The sequence below is a fragment of the Staurois parvus genome, unplaced genomic scaffold (genome assembly GCF_062004578.1).
Source record: "Staurois parvus isolate SC_StPar_1 unplaced genomic scaffold, SC_StPar_1.0 ptg000050l, whole genome shotgun sequence".
Taxonomy (NCBI): domain Eukaryota; kingdom Metazoa; phylum Chordata; class Amphibia; order Anura; family Ranidae; genus Staurois; species Staurois parvus.
Window position 1 is genome coordinate 3,382,820 of NW_028317846.1, and position 19,858 is coordinate 3,402,677.

General features: G+C 42.0%; 1 protein-coding gene across 1 annotated transcript in view; it reads left to right on the forward strand.

Moving 5' to 3' along the window:
* The window catches only part of RNF17 (ring finger protein 17), a 458,697-nt gene that overhangs the window by 438,516 nt on the left and 323 nt on the right, over positions 1–19,858 (forward strand). The window contains exon 36 of the mRNA XM_089666019.1: positions 12,207–12,306. Within this exon, the coding sequence (XP_089522145.1) occupies positions 12,207–12,302 (96 nt within the window). The 3' untranslated portion in view covers positions 12,303–12,306. The remainder of the gene's footprint in view (positions 1–12,206; positions 12,307–19,858) is intronic.

The window sequence follows — 19,858 nt, forward strand, 5'->3', positions numbered from 1 at the left end:
TGTTACAGCAATTACTCCCATATCTATGGTCCTCTCAAGGAGTCCCATATCTGTGTACAACCCTAACCCCTTACACGAAACACCTTACCCACGTTAATGTTCAGACTTCTCTAAAAAAAAGTTTCACAAGAATTGGTTCGCTTGACCACATTTGAACTATCTTCGTCTGGCTGCCTTCCATCCTTCTAAATGTTTATTCTCCCCCAAATCCTTTACCTTTTTAAAACATTGTCCACTCCAGTTCCTTCTAAATATATCTGTGCTCTACAAGCCTCATTGAAACAGTTCTTATGACAAGGTAAGAGGGCCAGATGCTCTCGTGCCCTCCTGATTAAACATAAACGAGCGGGCAGAATGGGTATGATAGACATCAGAGATTATTACCTGGCTGCCTCGACCAACGTAAACATTAGTTCGTACCCTCATATTCTTCACCTTGGCTGGCCATAGAGCGTTCCCTGACCCCAGCCCTTGATCTCTGTTCTCTCTTAATTGCTGACATATGGCAACCCTTTTGCTTGAATAAATTTTCCCCTCCAATGAGAACCTCCCTTCTTACGCGGAGAGAAGTGCACAGATACCCTAGTTCTGAAGTCTTTGACACTTCACTCCAAATCCCTCTCCTGACAATACACTCAGTTATCCCGAATATAAACTTTAGGCCTTGGTTATCAAAAGGTATTAATGTCATAAATGACATAATGTCACACGGGTTACCCCTCCCCATGGAGACACTGAGGGAACGATTTGGACTAACAGATGCAGATTATTTCCAGTATCTCCGAGTTCAACACCTCCTGTTAGCATCACCCCTTCCGGTAATTCATTTACCTCAACGCTTACGAATATGTTTTCTATCTACACCTCCCAAAAGTAAGGGTATCTCTCTAATATACAATATCCTGCAAGATAAATTAACTTTTCACAAACTAGGACCCTTCTTACGCTGGGAGGAAGATTTGAATTCCTCCTTTGATCCCTCCCAATGGAAGAGCGCACTTAAGTCAATTTGTAAAGCCTCACACTGCATCCAGCATTGGGAATTAACACAAAAACTTTCTCTCCGCTGGTACCTCACTCCATACCGTCTGGCCCAGTTCTCTACGTCCCAGTCTCCGCTATGTTGGCGTGGGTGTGGTCAAATTGGTAACCTTATTCACACCTTCTGGACCTGTAAAAGTGTTGTCAGTTTATGGAACAAAATTTTTGCAGTGATTTCAGAAGTGACAGGTTAAAAGATTACTCCCAATCCTGCCTTAGTGGTTCTGAACCTGGGTATTGATGACATCCCTCGTCCTGTCTGTTTATTCACTGCACATGTCCTGATTGCTGCCAGAGTCGTGATAGCCAAACATTGGAAAGCCCAGGATGCACCTAATGCCTCTGAAGCTCTTGCGCTTGTTAAACTCCCTTACTCTTATGAACGTGTCTTAGCACTATGGTCGGGCCAGATCTCGTCCTTTGAATCTGATTAGGAACCCTGGATCACCTGGTCGAAAAGGGGTTCCTAGCCACTCCACGCCATTCATTCCCATCTAGATCTACCTTATTCCCTTCCCTATGCGACCATCTGTACCATTTTATTGATGACTAGTTAACTGGTACTCCACGTGCATTGTCTTTGTATTTGTGTATTTTATTATGTTCCCTTTTTTTTTCCTGTTATATATGATAACTATTTTCATTGCAAGCCTGCATATGGTGGAATAACATGTATGTTTTCTTGTTTACAATCAATAACAATTTATTGGTAAAAAAAAAAGATAGGGATTTCTGAGTTTGTGATTCCTACCTTGTTGAAAGCAAGAAAGGTCACTTCCAGGTATCTCTAATATTGTACCTGAAAATATTTACCTGGTAATGTAGTAAATTCAGTCCCAAATATTACTCCATGCCTCACATTCTGGCCTTAGTGCAAAGAGGTCTTTTCCGGAATCTAACTTTTGGCATCCTAGAAGGGCAGCCTATCAGCCTTATCCATCCTCAAGTTCAACTTGATGCGAAACATCAAAGAAAATCGGACAATCGCTCTCCTTATTTTCTTATAGTGTGTACCCAGCTTAAGACCGCCACTTGGTCTTCTGTTTATACTTTCTCAAACTTTTACAAGGTAATTTTTCAGTTTTCTGCAGATGAAGCTTTTGGGCACAAGGTTCTTGTAGTGGCACTCTAAACTCGGGTCTTCTATCCTTGTTGTTTTGTGGGCCTGTTGGCACACTTCTGTTTGCTTAGTTGTTGCCCACACTTGGGTCTTCTATCCTTGTTGTTTTGTGGGCCTGTTGGCACACTTCTGTTTGCTTAGTTGTTGCCCACACTTTTATTCAATCCTTGGGGACAACCCATGGTATATGAACAAGTTCACTGTCCTGTACTGTACAATTAAGATGAAAGGAATTTTGACTTGCCTGTAACATTTATAGTACAAGACACAGACCATCCTCCCTAACTCTCCTTGTTTCCTCTGTATTGCTTGTTACTAAACTTACTCCCTTGTTTTTTTTTTTTATTTGGAATAAATAGTTTAAACAAAAAATGGGGAAAAAATTCCTGTATCTTTTCTCAACCTAATTTGCACACCCTTATAGGGTATATTTACAGCAAAATGTAATCAGCAGTCTGCTGATTAAAATGATATCACATTAGTGCAATGTTATGGAGTGTTGCAGAGTGGTGAAGTTCAGAGTACAAGTATGCATTTTACTTTAACTACTCACCAACCAGCCGCAGTACATATACTGCAGATAGGCGGCACGTGCAGACACAATCATGTGCATGTACATCAGTTTGCCTGCTCCGACTCAGGGTTGTGCAGCAATCTGAATGATAATCAATTACAGTGGACATAAAAAGTCTACACACCCCTGTTAAAATGTCAGGTTTCTGTGATGTAAAAAAAGAGATAAAGAGAAATAATTTCAGAACTTTTTCCACCTTTAAACACTTGCCTACTGGGCACTTTTCCGACTTCCAGCCCAGGCCAATTTTCAGCTTTCAGTGCTGTTGCACTTTGAAAGACAATTGCACGGTCATGCTACATTGTACCCATCTGCAATTTTTTGCTTTTTTTTTTTCCAAACAAATAGAGCTTTCTTCTGGTGGTATTTAATCGCCGCTGTTTTTAAAAAAAATTATTTTTTTTTTGCACTGTAAATGAAAAAACAAAATTTAAAAAAAAAAAGGTTTTCTTTTGTTTCTATTATAAAATTTGCAGACAGGTAATTTTTCTCCTTCACTGATGTGCATGAGGCTGCACTGATAGGCAGCACTGATGGGAAATGATGAGAAGGCACTGATGATGCACTGATATGCAGCAATGATGGGCACTGATTGGCGTTACTGAAGGGCGGCAATGACTGATAGCCCCGACTGGAGGCACTGCTAGGCGGCACTGCTGGGCACTGACAGGTGGTACTGCTGGGCACTGATGGGCGGCACTGATAAACCGTGCCCTGATTATCACTGCAGATCTCCCCTGTCACATTTGCCAGGTATCGGCAGTACGTTCCTCACGCTGTGACAGCGTGAGGAAAGTTCTGCCGATAACCGGCAACTGTATTTACTTTGTGATCTGTTGTGTCATTGGACATATCTGATTATGTGGTAAAAGGCCGCTGTGATTGGCTTTTTACCTCATTACGTGATCAGCTCACCAACCGCGCAGTCGACCTCCCAGAACACAGAGGGCACGTTCTGGGAGGACATCCATAGACACCTTCCCAGAACTGGACAACCGCGCTGTAGCCATCATTTGTCTATAGCGAGGTTGGGAAGCAGTTAATGTAACCTATAAACTGTACAACTCGGTTAAACAACAAACTGAAATCTTTTAGGTGGAGGGAAGTAAAAATAAACTAAAATATGGTTGCGTAAGCGTGCACACCCTTAACCACCGCCCGCCATATAGTCCAATGACGGGCGCAAGGTGGTTCTCTGGTTCTGAGAGGGCATCATATGACGTCCTCCCATTCTCACCGCACATGCGCGGCTCAGGGAGCGAGCGGCGGTGCGCTGTGTCCCTCGGACACAGCGGATCACCGATCATGGAAAGGGCCGAAGATGTCGGCTCGGTCATGTGATCAGCTGTGTCCAATCACAGCTGATCACATGTAAACACGGAAATGCCGGTTATCGGCATTTCTCTCCCCTCGAGCTGTCACGCTGACAGCTCAAGAGGAGAGCCGGTAATCTGCTTTCCGCGGAGGGGACATGTACACTGATCATCAGGGCACTGATGATCAGTGTTCCCTGATGATCAGTGTAGCCCCAGCTGTGCCACCTGTCAGTCAATCAGTGCCAGCTATCAGTGCCAGTGCCTATCAGTGCCACATCAATGCTGCATACCAGTGCACATCAATGCCACATATCAGTGCCCATCTGAGCTGGCTTTCAGTGTCATCCATCAGTGTTATCTATCAGTAGTGCCTATCAGTGTGCATCAGTGCCGCCTAACAGTGCCAGTCAGTGTCGCCTATCAGTGAAAGTCAGTGCCACCTAACAGTGCCATGTATCAGTGCTGCCTTTCAGTGCCAATCAGTGATGCCTGTCAATGCCCATCAGTGCCACCTACCAGTGCCACCTATCAGTGTCCATCAGTGCAGCCTATCAGTGCCCATCACTGCAGCCTCATTATCGCACATCAGTGAAGGAGAAAAATCACTTTACAAAATTTTATAACAAAAACTAAGAAAAAACTTTTTTTTTTTTTTCAAATATTTCAGTGGTTTTTGGTTTAAGAAAAAATAAAAAACCCAGAGGTGATTAAATACCACTAAAAGAAAGCTCTATCTGTCACAAAAAAAATTATAAAAATTTCATATGGGTACAGTGTTGCATGACCGCGCAATTGTCATTAAAAGTGCGACATGCGCTGAAATCTGGAAATTGGCCTGGGCAGGAAGGGAGTATAAGTGCCCTGTAGGCTAGTGGTTAAACTAATACTTTGTTGAAGCACCTTTTGATTTTATTACACAACAATATTTGCCCACTCTTCCCTGCAAAAACATTCCAAATCTGTCAGATTGCGAGGGCATCTCCTGTGCACAGCCCTATTCAGATTGTTCCACAGATTTCGGATTGGATTCAAGTCTTGGCCTTTCCAAAACTTTAATCTTCTTCTGGTGAAGACTTTGTTGATTTGGATGTATGCTTTGGGTCGTTGTAATGCTGAAAGATGACGTTCCTCTTCATGTTCAGCTTTCTAGCAGAAACCTGAAGGTTTGGTGCCAATATTGACTAGTATTTGGAACTGTTCATAATTTCATTTTCCTTTACCTTGACTAAGGCCCCAGTTCCAGCTGAAGAAAAACAGCCCCAAAGCATGATGCTGCCACCACCATTGTACACTCTGGGTGTTCTTTTGGTGATGTGCAGTATTGTTTTTACGCCAAACATATCTTTTGGAACTATAGCCAAAAGGTTCAACCTTGGTTTCATCAGACCGTCACACATTTTCCCACATGCTTTTGGGAGACTTCAGATGTGTTTTTGCAAAATTTATCCGGGCTTGGATGTTTTTCTTAGCAAGAAAAGGCTTCCATCTTGCCACTCTACCCCATAGCCCAGACAAATGAAGAATACAGGCGATTGTTGTCAAATGTACCACACGGCCAGTACTTTCCAGATATTCCTGCAGCTTCTTTTAATGTTGCTGTAGGCCTCTTGACAGCCTCCCAGACCATTTTCTTCTTGTCTTTTCATCAATTTTGGAGGGACGTCCAGCTTTTGGCAAGGTCACTCTTGCACCATATTTTCTGCACTTGATGATGACTGTCTTCACTGTGTTCCATGTTATATCTAATGCCTTGGCCTTTTTTTACCCTTCTCCTGACTGATACCTTTTAACAATGAGATCCCTCTGATGATTTGGAATCTCTCTGCAAACCATGGCTTTTGTCAGGAAAGACCTACTAGAACAGCTAAACTTTATTTGGGGTTAATTACAGGAACTTTAAATAATGGCAGGTGTGTACTGAGTCCATGATTTTGAATGTGATTGCCTAATTCTGAACACAGTTTATGCAACTGCATTATTTTAGTTTATGTCCCCCCTCCCCCCCAAAAAAAAGATTTCAGTTTGTTTTTCAATTGAGTTGTACAGTTTACACATTAAAGGTGGAAGAAGTTCTGAAATGATTTATCTTTGTCTAATTTTTTATTACATCACAGAAACATGACATTCTAACGGGTGTGTAGACTTTTTATATCCACTGTATATGATCATTTAAGGTTCTGAGACGTGTGTGTATGTATGTATATGTGTGTGTATATATATATATATATATATATATATATGTGTGTGTGTATACATATGTGTTGTAAAGCGCCAAGCAAGCTGTTGGCGCTATGTAAATCCTGTAATATATATATATATATATATATATATATATATATATATATATATACACACAGTGAGTAACAAAAGTATTTGAACACCCTGCGATTTTGCAAGTTCTCCCACTTAGAAATCATGGAGGGGTCTGAAATTCACATTATAGGTGGATTCCCACTCTGAGAGACGGAATTAAAAAACTAAATTCAGGAAATCACATTGTAAGATTTTTAAAGAATTTATTTGTCTTGCACTGCTGAACATAAGTATTTGAACACCTAAGAAACAGCAAGAATTTTGGCTCTCAAAGACCTGTTACTCTGCCTTTAAAAAGTCCACCTCTACTCCACTCATTAATCTAACTTAGTAGCACCTGTCTGAGCTCTTTAAAAACACCTGTCCACCCCACAGTCAGTCAGACGCCAACTATTACCATGGGCAAGACCAAAGAGCTGTCAAAAGACACCAGAGACAAAATTGTGGACCTTCACAAGGCTGGAAAGGGCTACGGGGCAATTGCCAAGCAGCTTGGTGAAAATAGATCAACTGTTGGTGCAATTGTTAGAAAGTGGAAGAGGCTAAAGACGACTGTCAGTCTCCCTCGGACTGGGGCTCCATGCAAGATCTTACCTCGTGTTGTATCACTGATGATAAGAAAGGTGAGGAATCAGCCCAGAACTACAAGGGAGGAGCTGGTCAATGACATGAAGAGAGCTGGGACCACAGTTTCAAAGGTTACTGTCGGTAGAACTCTACGCCGTCATGGTTTCAAATCATGCATTGCACGGAAGGTTCCCCTGCTCAAGTCATCACATGTCCAGGCCTGTCTGAAGTTTGCCAATGACCATCTGGATGATCCAGAGGAGGCATGGGAGAAAGTCATGTGGTCAGATGAGACCAAAGTAGAACTTTTTGGTCTAAACTTCATTCGTTGTGTTTGGAGGAAAAAGGATGAGTTGCATCCCAAGAACGCCATCCCTACTGTGAAGCATGGGGGGTGGTAACATCATGCTTTGGGGGTGCTTTTCTGCAAAGGGGACAGGGCGACTGAATTGTATTAAGGAGAGGATGAATGGGGCCATTTATTGTGAGATTTTGAGCAACAACCTCTTTCCCTCAGTCAGAGCATTGAAGATGGGTCGTGGCTGGGAGTTCCAACATGACAACGACCCGAAGCACACAGCCAGGATAACCAAGGAGTGGCTCCATAAGAAGCATATCAAGGTTCTGGAGTGGCCTAGCCAGTCTGTAGACCAGCAATGGGCAAACTACGGCCCGGCGGACCTTTTAATCCGGCCCGCGGAGCGTGCTAAAAAAAAAAAACACAGCCAGGGCAGGCAAACATTGGCTGTCAGGATGTGTGTAGGCGGGGCAGCGTGACGAATGTGAAGGGAGCTAGGCTCCTCTCACAGTCCGCCCTGAAGACCGGAACGGCGCGGGAACACGGCGAGAGGAACGCGCGGAGCAAAGGTAAGTGAATTGACACAGGGGGGACTTGGCTTACTACTTGGGGGGAATAGTACTGTGGGGGATGAAATACTATATGAGGGATTAATTAATATGGGGGATGAATTAATATGGGGAATGAATTACTATATGGGGGATTAATTACTATGGGGGATGAATTACTATATGGGGGATGAATTACTATATGGGGGATGAATTACTATGGGGGATGAATTACTATATGGGGGATAAATTACTATATGGGGGATGAATTACTATATGGGGGATGAATTACTATGGGGGATGAATTACTATATGGGGGATGAATTACTATATGGGGGATGAATTACTATCTACTTTTGGTCCGGCCCCCGGGTCCCATATATGAACCCATTGCGGCCCTCAAGTCAAAAAGTTTGCCCACCCCTGCTCTAGACCTAAATCCAATAGAACATCTTTGGAGGGAGCTGAAACTCCGTGTTGCTCAGCGACAGCCCCGAAACCTGACAGATCTAGAGGAGATCTGTGTGGAGGAGTGGGCCAAAATCCCTGTTGCAGTGTGTGCAAATCTGGTCAAGAACTACAGGAAACGTTTGACCTCTGTAATTGCAAGCAAAGGCTTCTGTACCAAATATTAACACTGATTTTCTCAGGTGTTCAAATACTTATATGCAGCAGTGCAAGACAAATTCTTTAAAAATAATAAAATGTGATTTCCTGAATTTTTTTTTTTAAATTCTGTCTCTTGAGTGAGAATGCACCTACAATGTGAATTTCAGACCCCTCCATGATTTCTAAGTGGGAGAACTTGCAAAAACGCAGGGTGTTCAAATACGTCTGTTCCTCACTGTATATATATATATACAGTCAGGTCCATAAATATTGGGACATCAACACAATTCTAACATTTTTGGCTCTATACACCACCACAATTGATTTGAAATGAAACGAACAAGATGTGCTTTAACTGCAGACTGTCAGCTTTAATTTGAGGGTATTTACAGCCAAATCAGGTGAACGGTGTAGGAAGTACAACAGTTTGCATATGTGCCTCCCACTTGTTAAGGGACCAAAAGTAATGGGACAGAATAATAATCATAAATCAAACTTTTACTTTTGAATACTTGGTTGCAAATCCTTTGCAGTCAATTACAGCCTGAAGTCTGGAACGCATAGACATCACCAGACGCTGGGTTTCATCCCTGGTGATGCTCTGTCAGGCCTCTACTGCAACTGTCTTCAGTTCCTGCTTGTTCTTGGGGCATTTTCCCTTCAGTTTTGTCTTTAGCAAGTGAAATGCATGCTCAATCGGATTCAGGTCAGGTGATTGACTTGGCCATTGCATAACATTCCACTTCTTTCCCTTAAAAAACTCTTTGGTTGCTTTTGCAGTATGCTTTGGGTCATTGTCCATCTGCACTGTGAAGCGGCGTCCAATGAGTTCTGAAGCATTTGGCTGAATATGAGCAGATAATATTGCCCGAAACACTTCAGAATTCATCCTGCTGCTTTTGTCAGCAGTCACATCATCAATAAATACAAGAGAACCAGTTCCATTGGCAGCCATACATGCCCACGCCATGACACTACCACCACCATGCTTCACCGATGAGGTGGTATGCTTAGGATCATGAGCAGTTCCTTTCCTTCTCCATACTCTTCTCTTCCCATCACTCTGGTACAAGTTGATCTTGGTCTCATCTGTCCATAGGATGTTGTTCCAGAACTGTGAAGGCTTTTTTAGATGTCATTTGGCAAACTCTAATCTGGCCTTCCTGTTTTTGAGGCTCACCAATGGTTTACATCTTGTGGTGAACCCTCTGTATTCACTCTGGTGAAGTCTTCTCTTGATTGTTGACTTTGACAAACATACACCTACCTCCTGGAAAGTGTTCTTGATCTGGCCAACTGTTGTGAAGGGTGTTTTCTTCACCAGGGAAAGAATTCTTCGGTCATCCACCACAGTTGTTTTCCGTGGTCTTCCGGTCTTTTGGTGTTGGTGAGCTCACTGGTGCGTTCCTTCTTTTTAAGAATGTTCCAAACAGTTGTTTTGGCCACGCCTAATGTTTTTGCTATCTCTCTGATGGGTTTGTTTTGTTTTTTCAGCCTAATAATGGCTTGCTTCACTGATAGTGACAGCTCTTTGGATCTTATCTTGAGAGTTGACAGCAACAGATTCCAAATGCAAATAGCACACTTGAAATGAACTCTGGACCTTTTATCTGCTCATTGTAATTGGGATAATGAGGGAATAACACACACCTGGCCATGGAACAGCTGAGAAGCCAATTGTCCCATTACTTTTGGTCCCTTAACAAGTGGGCGGCACATATGCAAACTGTTGTAATTCCTACACCGTTCACCTGATTTGGATGTGAATACTCTCAAATTAAAGCTGACAGTCTGCAGTTAAAGCACATCTTGTTCGTTTCATTTCAAATCCATTGTGGTGGTGTATAGAACCAAAAATGTTAGAATTGTGTCGATGTCCCAATATTTATGGACCTGACTGTATATATATATACACACACACACTATATTGCCAAAAGTATTGTGACACCTACCTTTACACACACATGGACTTTAGTGGCATCCCAGTCTTAGTCTGTAGGGTTCAATATTGAGTTGGCCCACCCTTTGCAGCTATAACAGCTTCAACTCTTCTGAGAATGCTGTACACAAGGTTTAGGAGTGTCTTTGGGACTGTTGGACTATTCTTCCAGAAATGCATTTGTGAGATCAGGCACAGATATCGGTCAAGAAGGCCAGGCTCACAGTCTCCGCTCTATTTCAGTTCCACCCCAGACTCCTTCATCAATGTCTTTATGGACCTTGCTTTGTACACTGTGCGCAGTCCAGCATGAAATTGTCCAAAATGTCTTGGTATGCTGACACCTTAAGAGTTCCCTTCACTGGAACTAAGGGGCCAAGCCCAACCCCTGAAAAACAACCCCACACCATAATCCCCTCTCCCCCAAACTTTACACTTGGCACAATGCATTCAGGCAAGTACCGCCAAACCCAGAAATGTCCATCGGATTGCCAGACAGAGAAGCTTGATTAGTGCTCTAGAGTCCAGTGGCAGTGTGCTTTACACCAATGCATCCAACGCTTTGCATTGAACTTGGAGATGTCCAGTTTGGATGAAGCTGCTTGGCCAAGGAAAACCATTCCTTGAAGCTCTCTACACACTAATGTGCCAGTCTGAAGACCACACGAAATTTGGAGATCTTTAGCTATTGACTCTGCAGACAGTTGGCGACTTCTGCGCACAGTACACTTCAGCATGTGCTGACCCCATCCTGTCATTTTACGTGGCTGAGTAGCTTTTGTTACCAGTTATTTCCACTTTGTTATAATACCAATAACAGTTGACCATGGAACGGTTTAGTAGCAAGGAAATTTCATGGATGGACTTATTGCGGTGGTGGCAACCTATCACGTTACCATGCTTGAATTCACTGAGATCCTGAGAGCGACCCATTCTTTCACAAATGTTTGTAGAAGCAGTCTGCATGCTTAGGTGCTTGATTGTATACACCTGTGACCATGAAGGTGATTGGAACACCTGAATCTAATGATTTGGAGTGGTGTCCCAATACTTTTGGCAGTATACAGTAGTTTTTTGTTTTTTTTTCCTTTAGTCAGTAGCGACCTGATCCAGACCCCACATGCAGCTGTACATCAACAGATCAGTTCTAATAGTAATCTATTATTGGCTGCAATCAGACAGAATAGATCACTATAGAAGTGATCTATTCTTGCAGGCAGAGAATGGACAGAGCTGTAACAGCTCTTCCTGAGCCTTCTTACTGACAGGAATTGCCCTGATGTCTCACACCTTCCAGTGTAAACACAGTGCCAAAATAGGAGGTATAAATATCTTCTGAAACCCACATCACCTGCACTGTATATTAGGCACTCCCTTCTCCCATGCTGTGGAGGAAATGAGAGCAAGCCATAGATTAGCATTTTCTGAAAAGATCAGTATTGACAGCCTACATATTCCTCTCATGAATGTTTTTTTGGCTTATTGTTTTTTATTTATTATTATAGGTTTTTTAGATTGTAATACCACAGTAATAATATTTTTTTTACTTCCTGCTGGCTGTATGGATACATGCAGCCTCTTGGCAGATGGACTTTAATTATGAGAGGCTGCATATATGCACCGTGCACTCTCCTGGCACAGCTTCCTGTGGGTAATGGAAAGCTCCCGATGTCTTCTTGCCAACGGGAGCTTTCCGATCACGACAGCCAATAACGATGGTCACATGATCAGCAAGCCTGCCTCCCAGCCCTCGAAGGCATTGGCGGAAAGGGGTTAACTCATACAATATACATGACAGGTTTACATTCTAAGATAGTCTGTGAGTAAAAATGTAAACATTCTTGTTTTGTAACTTAATAAATATATATATTTGTTTTCTAGCCTAGCCCTGCACAAAACACTGTTTGTTTGTTTGATGAAAAGCTGCAACCGGTACACAAACCATTGCTAAACGTGGGCCTGGCTGATCCTGAGTGATCCTGTACGTACATGTTTTAATCATTATATTTTGTAAGAGACATGCAACCTTTCCTTCTAGTCCACAATTGTATATTCTGTAACTGAAAGCTCATAGTGTCCCTAGACAACATTACCCAGGGATTAGTAATATCCCAGAATCTCCCCACACCTGGGTACAGCTGGAAACTGATAGATTTTGGAAGTTACTATACAAACTGTTTTTTGCTCAGACCTTTTTTTGCTAAGATTTCTCATGGTTGATGCTTCTTAGATGTAAACTTTTTTATAATCCTGCAAACAAAGCATATTACTATTTTAGTATTATCTTTAAATAGAACTGTTATGACTTTTTCTTTTTTTTGTGTTTGTATGAAAATAAGACACTGCATTTTAATTAACCGTTTGGGGATCGGCCACAGTACTTTTACTGCTGCAGGGCAGCCCCTGTGCACAGTATCAAGTGTATGTATACATGATTCGCGCTCCCACGGCTTTCTCGGGCCGGGGGGTGCACGCGCGCCCCCACCAACCTGTGGGTATCCCAATTCGATCCCTGAGGGATCAGTCATTCGAATTAGGCCAGTGATGTCCGGCCTAAGTCGGGTGTTCGATCCCTGACCTATCCTGTCCTGTGTTGACAATTACACAGGACAGGAAAATATGTCAAGCTTCTCTGCCTGGGCACATTCTGTTCCAGAGAGAAAAGAAAGAACATCAACTGTGAGTAAAAGCACTACACAAATCCAGTTAGAACACACTAGGACAGATTTAACCCCTTGACCCCCCCCAGTTCACTGCCCTGTCACCAGTGTCATTAGTACAGTGTACAGAATTTTTCTACTAATCACTGTATTAGTGTCGCTGGCGACTTCAGATAGCTTTAGCGCCCCTCCCAGATAGCGTCAGATTGCCCGCTAGGGCACCAGTAATTACATTTAACCCCTTAATTGCCAGAAACACGCTCATAAAGAACTAAACCAGCATTCACGTTAGTGTTGCGTCCCCAAAAACGCAGTGTTAGCAGGATCAGTTCCGGCACCTGCCAGCACCTGCATTTAGCCCCTACGCTTACCCACAGCCCCCCCCCCCTCTCCCTCAGCAGGTGCCGTGTCAGTAGATCACTCACTTGGTACATTGCACACAAAACCGCAGTGTTCACAGAATCAGGCTTGATCTCTGTTAGCACTTGTCGGTAAATTTTTTATAGCGGTTCATGGAGTCCCTGACAGCCAGGTGCTCTTTTTCCCGTGAGTCGCACTAGGTACCTATAAATTTAGTGGCCAAAATGTCCAACGAATGGTACACTAGTGAAGAGGCCTACAGGATTCTGAGTATGTCAGGTGAGAGCGAAGGGAAACACTCACTGACAGAATCAGGCTCAAAATGCGAACCTGCAGACAGCAGCGGCACCCTGACAGATAGCTCAGACGATGGAGGCGAGGTCCCTGCTAAGATCAGGCATTCCCCGACCCCATTCCCAGGTTGCTGAGATGTTACAAACGCATGATGACGCTCATATGCAGCAGAGTGTCAGTACTAGTGCCGCTCTACCTTTTGGTGAACTGGCGAGCATCAGCGGCCTAGTACATCCTGGTCTTTTTCATACCAGCTTTGCAGTATCACTTGGTGACGTGGCGAGTCCCATAAGTACAGTACAAGCTAGTGCGCTGGCAAGCACAAGGAGTGTCCCACAGCCACCAAGAATTTGCACACGGGCCTGTAAGGCCCATAGTGTCCGTCTGGACATGTTTGCAAATACCGATTGGCAGCCCACAAATTTTGCAACACCCGTACTTCCCCCATTCACTGCCCAACCCGGAAATTCAGGTGGAAACAGCAAATTTAAATACTCCCCTTGATTTTTAGGAGCTTCTTTTCACGGAGGATCTGTATGCATTGATTGTGGATCAAAGCAATTTATATGCACAACAGTTATCGCCACCAACCCAAATTCAAACCTTGCCAGACCATTTGCATAGAAACCCATTACGGGTTTCCAAATTTAAAGTTTTTTTGGGCTTAACCCTCAACATGGGCATTACTAAAAAGTCAGGTGTGGTTGTATTGGTCCACAGACCCAATTCATCATATGCCCATGTTCTCTGCTGCCATGGCCAGGACTAGATATTAGAATATAATGCGTTTTATGCATTTTAGCGACAACACACTCAGTTGTTCTTGGGGTGACCCTGAATTTTACCTGCTCAGCAAAATTCGGCCCCTCGTAAATCACCTTAACCAAAAATTTGCGGATGTCTATACTCCCCAGCAAAACATCTGTGTTGATGAGTCCCTCATTAATTTTTCTGTCCGCCTTGCATTCAAACAATTTCTCCCCACCAAGCGTGCAACAGACTATACATATAAGTTTCATATTTACAATGAAAAAGATAGTCACGTGGAACCCCCCGGATGCCCAGACTACATGGGGAGCAGTGGCAAGATAGTTTGGGACTTGGTGTCATCCTTTTTCCATATGGGGTACCACTTATACATGGGCAATTTTTATTCAAGTGTGCCACTATTTAGACATTTGTACAATCTTAGAATTGGCGCATGTGGCACTGTGCGACTTAATCGCCGGGACTTCCCCTGACGGCTTGAAAGTACCCATCTTAGAAAGGGGGAAAAAGCCTGCCTGAGAAATGAGGAATTGCTTGCAGTGAAGTGGAAGGACAAACGGGATGTTTTTGTCCTGTCTTCGATTCATGCAGATACGGCCATCCAAATTACCACGGCAGCTGGTGTTGTTAAGAAGCCCCTCTGTGTCCCCGATTATAACCTTAACATGGGAGGGGTGGACTTCAGCGAGCAGATGATGAAGCCGTACTTAGTTTCCTGAAAAGCCAGACACTGGTACAGAAAAGTGTCTTCTGATTTCAATTGGCTCTATATAATGCTTTTGTCCAAAGCAACTGGACGTAGTGGATCCTTCCTAAAATTCCAGGAAGGGATCATCACGGCCCTTTTGTATCCAGAAGGTGCTGTGGCCCAAACCCCCAACCCAGATGCAGTTAGCCGGCTGCATGAGAGGCATTTTCCCGATGCCATTCCTGGTACCTTAATCTAAAAGGCACCCCAAAAAAGATGTCATGTCTGTAGCAGACATGGAATTAGGTGTGACACCCACTTTTTTTGTTCCTCCTGTCCTGACCAACCTGGTCTCTGCCACACACTAGTAGAGTATTAGTATAGGGTACAGCACGGCACAGTTCAGGGCACATATTTGCACAGGGTCTCGAAAGATGTTAGGTAGTCAGGAAATTGGCTATTGCATTTGGAGAGAACCTACAATCGGGTTTTAAAAAGTTAACGTTTAAAAAAAAAATAAAAAATTCAAAAAAATGAAAAGTACAAATTCGCAAAAAAATTAAAAATTTTAAAAACCCAAAATATTTTTTTGTTACTGTTCTACTGTTCCACTTTTACTGTTTTATTACTGTTTTATTGTTAACCATTGCTGTTTTCTTTGCAGAAATGCTTTCTGCTGCAGCACCGACCCATTTATTCTGACAGCAACAGGCACTTGCTCTCAGAATATACATAAGTCAGTGTGGGCAGCGCTTTTGGATGAGATTTTTCATCTGCAGTTAAAAAAAAGAGCATATATGGCAAAGCATGGAGGCTTGGGGTGGCCAGTGGGTGGATGGCCCCCATGCTTCGGCATATATATTTTATAATATTTGTTGGCACATTTCATGTGTGCCCACCATTAGAAGTGGGTGGATGCAGGGAGGTATATTCTAATGGTGGGTATACCACACACATTTTCTGGCAGAAATTTCTTCTCCTTTGTTTTTTTTTTGGTTTTTTTTTATGCTGCCTGTGGGCTGAATGAAAGAAAAAAAAAACCAACATAACATATACACCCAACAAGGACCAGCGACGTACTGGTAAATCACTGGACTTTAAGTGGTTATACCAGGATGATGCCTGCAGCTGCAGGCATCATCCTGGTATCATTTTTTTCAGCCGACGATGGGCTTTCATGTGAAAGCAATCCTAGTGGCTAATTAGCTGCAGGATTGCTTTTACAAGCAGCCAGAGAAGATGCCCCCCTCCCCTGCTGCCTGCCATTGCCTTTTCGGACAGTTCCGTGCCATCAGGGGAACCTGAGAATGCAGCCGGTGTTTCTGCCAGCTGACCATAGAGCTGATTGGAGACCGGAATGGTGCAATCATCTCTATAGTTTAAGAAATCGGAAGTAACGAGCTTTTCATCTCTTCAGTTTCGCAGTATATAAATAGCGCCATTTGTAAATTGGGAAAGCATCTGATTACACCGATCTTGGTGAGATTAGATAATGTAAGGGCAGAGGAGATATCTAGAGTCTGAGAAACCCCAGATTTCTCAAAAAAGAATATATGACAATGCTCATTGAAGTTTTATAGGGGATATTTGATCTACCTGTGATAGCATTAACAATGATTAAAAAAAAATGAAAGGGACAGTATACAAATAATTTAAAAAAAATCTAAATAACTTTAAAAAAATAGTACCTCCACTGCGTGCGCACCTGCATGCGTGCTTGAGCATTGACCCCGTGCCAGTATGTAAACAGCGGTTGCACCATGCATGTGCGGTATCGCCACAAATGTAATATCAAGTGCAGTCATTCTAGCATTAGACCTCATCTGTAAATCTAAAATGGTGGCTTGTAAAGGTTTTTAAAGCGTTGCTTATGAATATTAAAAATGTATGCAGTTTGTCCTCATTTCACGGTGCATGCGCAGTTTTATGTCATGTTTGGTATCTATTTACTCAGCATAGCATCATTTTTTATAAGTTACCAAATAAATGGCCAATATATTGTGCTTTTGTGCATTAAAATTAAAAAGTGTATTTTTTTCAAAAATTTTAATTTGAAAAGTCACTGTGCGAGTACTATGTGACACAAAAAATTGCAGCACCGACCATTTTATTCACTAGGGTGTCTGCTTTAAAAAATATATATAATAATTGGAGGTTCAAAGTAATTTCCTAGCAAAAATACAGATTTTTTTCATGTGAAAAAAAAGTATCAGAAAATGCTTGATCTTCAGGTGGTTTGAAGAGTGAGTAATGTGTGGCATAAACTTCTAATGCTGGGCATAAAATGCACCCACCTTCCAAAACGACCCCTTTTTGGAAAGTAGACACCCCAAGCTATTTGCTGAGAGGCATGTTGAGTCAATAGAAGAATTTATTTTTTGCCACAAGTGTTTGGAAAATGACAAACAATTTTTTATTTTTTTTTACACAAAATTGTCACTTAAATAATTTATTGCTCACACATGCTATGGGTATATGTGTAATTACTCCCCAAAATACATTCTGCTACTTCTCCCGAGTATGGGGATACCACATGTGAGAGACTTTTTGACAGTCTTGCCCTGTACAGGACCCCAAAAATCCAATAAGCAGTCACGCTTTTAAAGGGCTTTATTTCCTCATAATTCTTCCTGACTACCTATCACAGTTTCGGAAGCCCTGAAATGCCAGGATAGCACCAAAGCCCCCCCCCCAATGAACCCTTTTTGGAGAGTAGACACCCCAAGGAATTTGATAAGAAGCATTGTGAGTATTTTGTAGATCTCGTTTGTTGCCACAAGTTTTTTGAAAATGAAGAAAGTAAACAAAAACATATTTTTTCTTTTCTTTTTTTATATTTCGAAACCTTGTGAGAAAAAATTAGATCTGCAAAATACTCACATGCCTCTTTTTAAATTCCTTGGGGTGTCTACTTTCCAAAAAGGGGTCTTTTTGGGGCATTTGGTGCTATCTTGGCATTTCAGGGCCTCTGAAACTGTGATGGGTAGTGAGGAAGTGAAATGAGGAAATTGCACACCTTCAGGCTTTCAAAGTGGTCATTGGATTTCAGGCTCCTGTATGTGCCTAGGCTCCCAAAAAGTCTCACATGTGGTATCCCCATACTCAGTAGAAGTAGCAGAATGTATTTTGAGGTGTAATTCCACATATACCGATGGCTTATGTGAACAATATATCATTTAAATGACAACTTTGTGTAAAAAAAAAAAAGTGTGAAAAAAAGGACATAAATTTTGTTTGGGTACAGCTTTGTATGACCGCGCAAATGTGATAGGCAGCCAGAAAGTAAAAGAGTGTAAATTCCATTATCTATATCATAGTTTGTAGATGCGATAACTTTCACAGAAAGTAATCAATATACACTTATTAGGATTTTTTTTACCAAAAACATGTAGCAGAATACATTTTGGCCTCAATTTATGACTAACTTTGAGTTTACTATATATTTTTTTATAGCCAAAAGTAAAAAATATTTTTTTTTTTAATTTTTAGGGTTTTTTTGTTTATAGTGCAAAAAATAAAAAGCGTACAGGTGATCAAATACCACCAAAAGAAAGCACGATCTGTGTGAAAAAAGGACATAAATTTAATTTATGTACAGCGTTGCATGACCGAGCAATTGTCAGTTAAACTAGCATAGCGCTGTATAGCAAAAAATGGCATATATTCCATTATCTATTCTATACCATAGTTTGTAGATGCTATAACTTTCACACAAAGCAATCAATATACAATTATTGGGATTTTTTTACCAAAAACATGTAGCAGAATACATTTTGGCCTACATTTATGACTAACTTTGAGTTTACTATATTTTTTTTATAGCCGAAAATAAAAAATTATTTTTTTTTTATTTTTTTTTTTCTAATTTTCTGTCTTTTTTTGTTTATAGTGCAAAAAATAAAAAGCGCACAGGTGATCAGATACCACTGAAAGAAAGCTCTATTTGTGTGAAAAAAAGAACATAAATTTTGTTTGGATACAGCATTGCACGACCTCACAATTACAGTATTAGTTGAAATAGTGCAGCACCGAATAACAAAAAAAATGCCTGGTTATTAAGGGGGTAAATCCTCTAGAGGGCAAGTGGTTAAGAGTTCAGAGTCTCTCTTCTCAGTAGTGTAAATTTTTGACGTTACAGTTTCAAAACCATTACTTTAGATGTCCCTAACTGAACAGTAGTTGTTACAGCCAGAAATCAACATTCCCGTATGCCGGCTCTAATTTCTTTAAAAGCGCCCAAGAAACTTCAACAGCAAAGACACTATTGTGCAAATAGTCACCTCCACCTGTAACTGTGAGATCTAGGCTGCACTCATTCATGTCTTACTATTGGTCAGTGAAGCCACCTGTTACAAGGATCAGAAAATACAGAGGGGATGAGTTAAAGCCTTCAACACCTGGTTTGGGCACTCAAGGAGATGCTTGCTTTAAAATATTTAAAGAAACGAGTTACGTACAGGGCAAAGTGACAGTCTGTGTAAAGTGAATGCCCTGAACCACTAATATCTTGCCAGAGCTCCTCTGCTGCCCCTTCCACTACCTCAGCATTCTTCCTGGTATAGGAGAGTACATGGCCTCTTCCTATGCGACAGTACTAGGTCTAGCAACCAGTCACTGAACATGAGCATTGTCACACTGTGGATTCTGGTACCTGCTGGGCATGCGGAAGGAGCAGCTGGGAATCATTGCCAAGGAAAGAGTTGGGTGGAGGGGGGGGTCACTTTGCTCCAGCATTTTGTATGCAATGTTTGATTTGCCTTGTT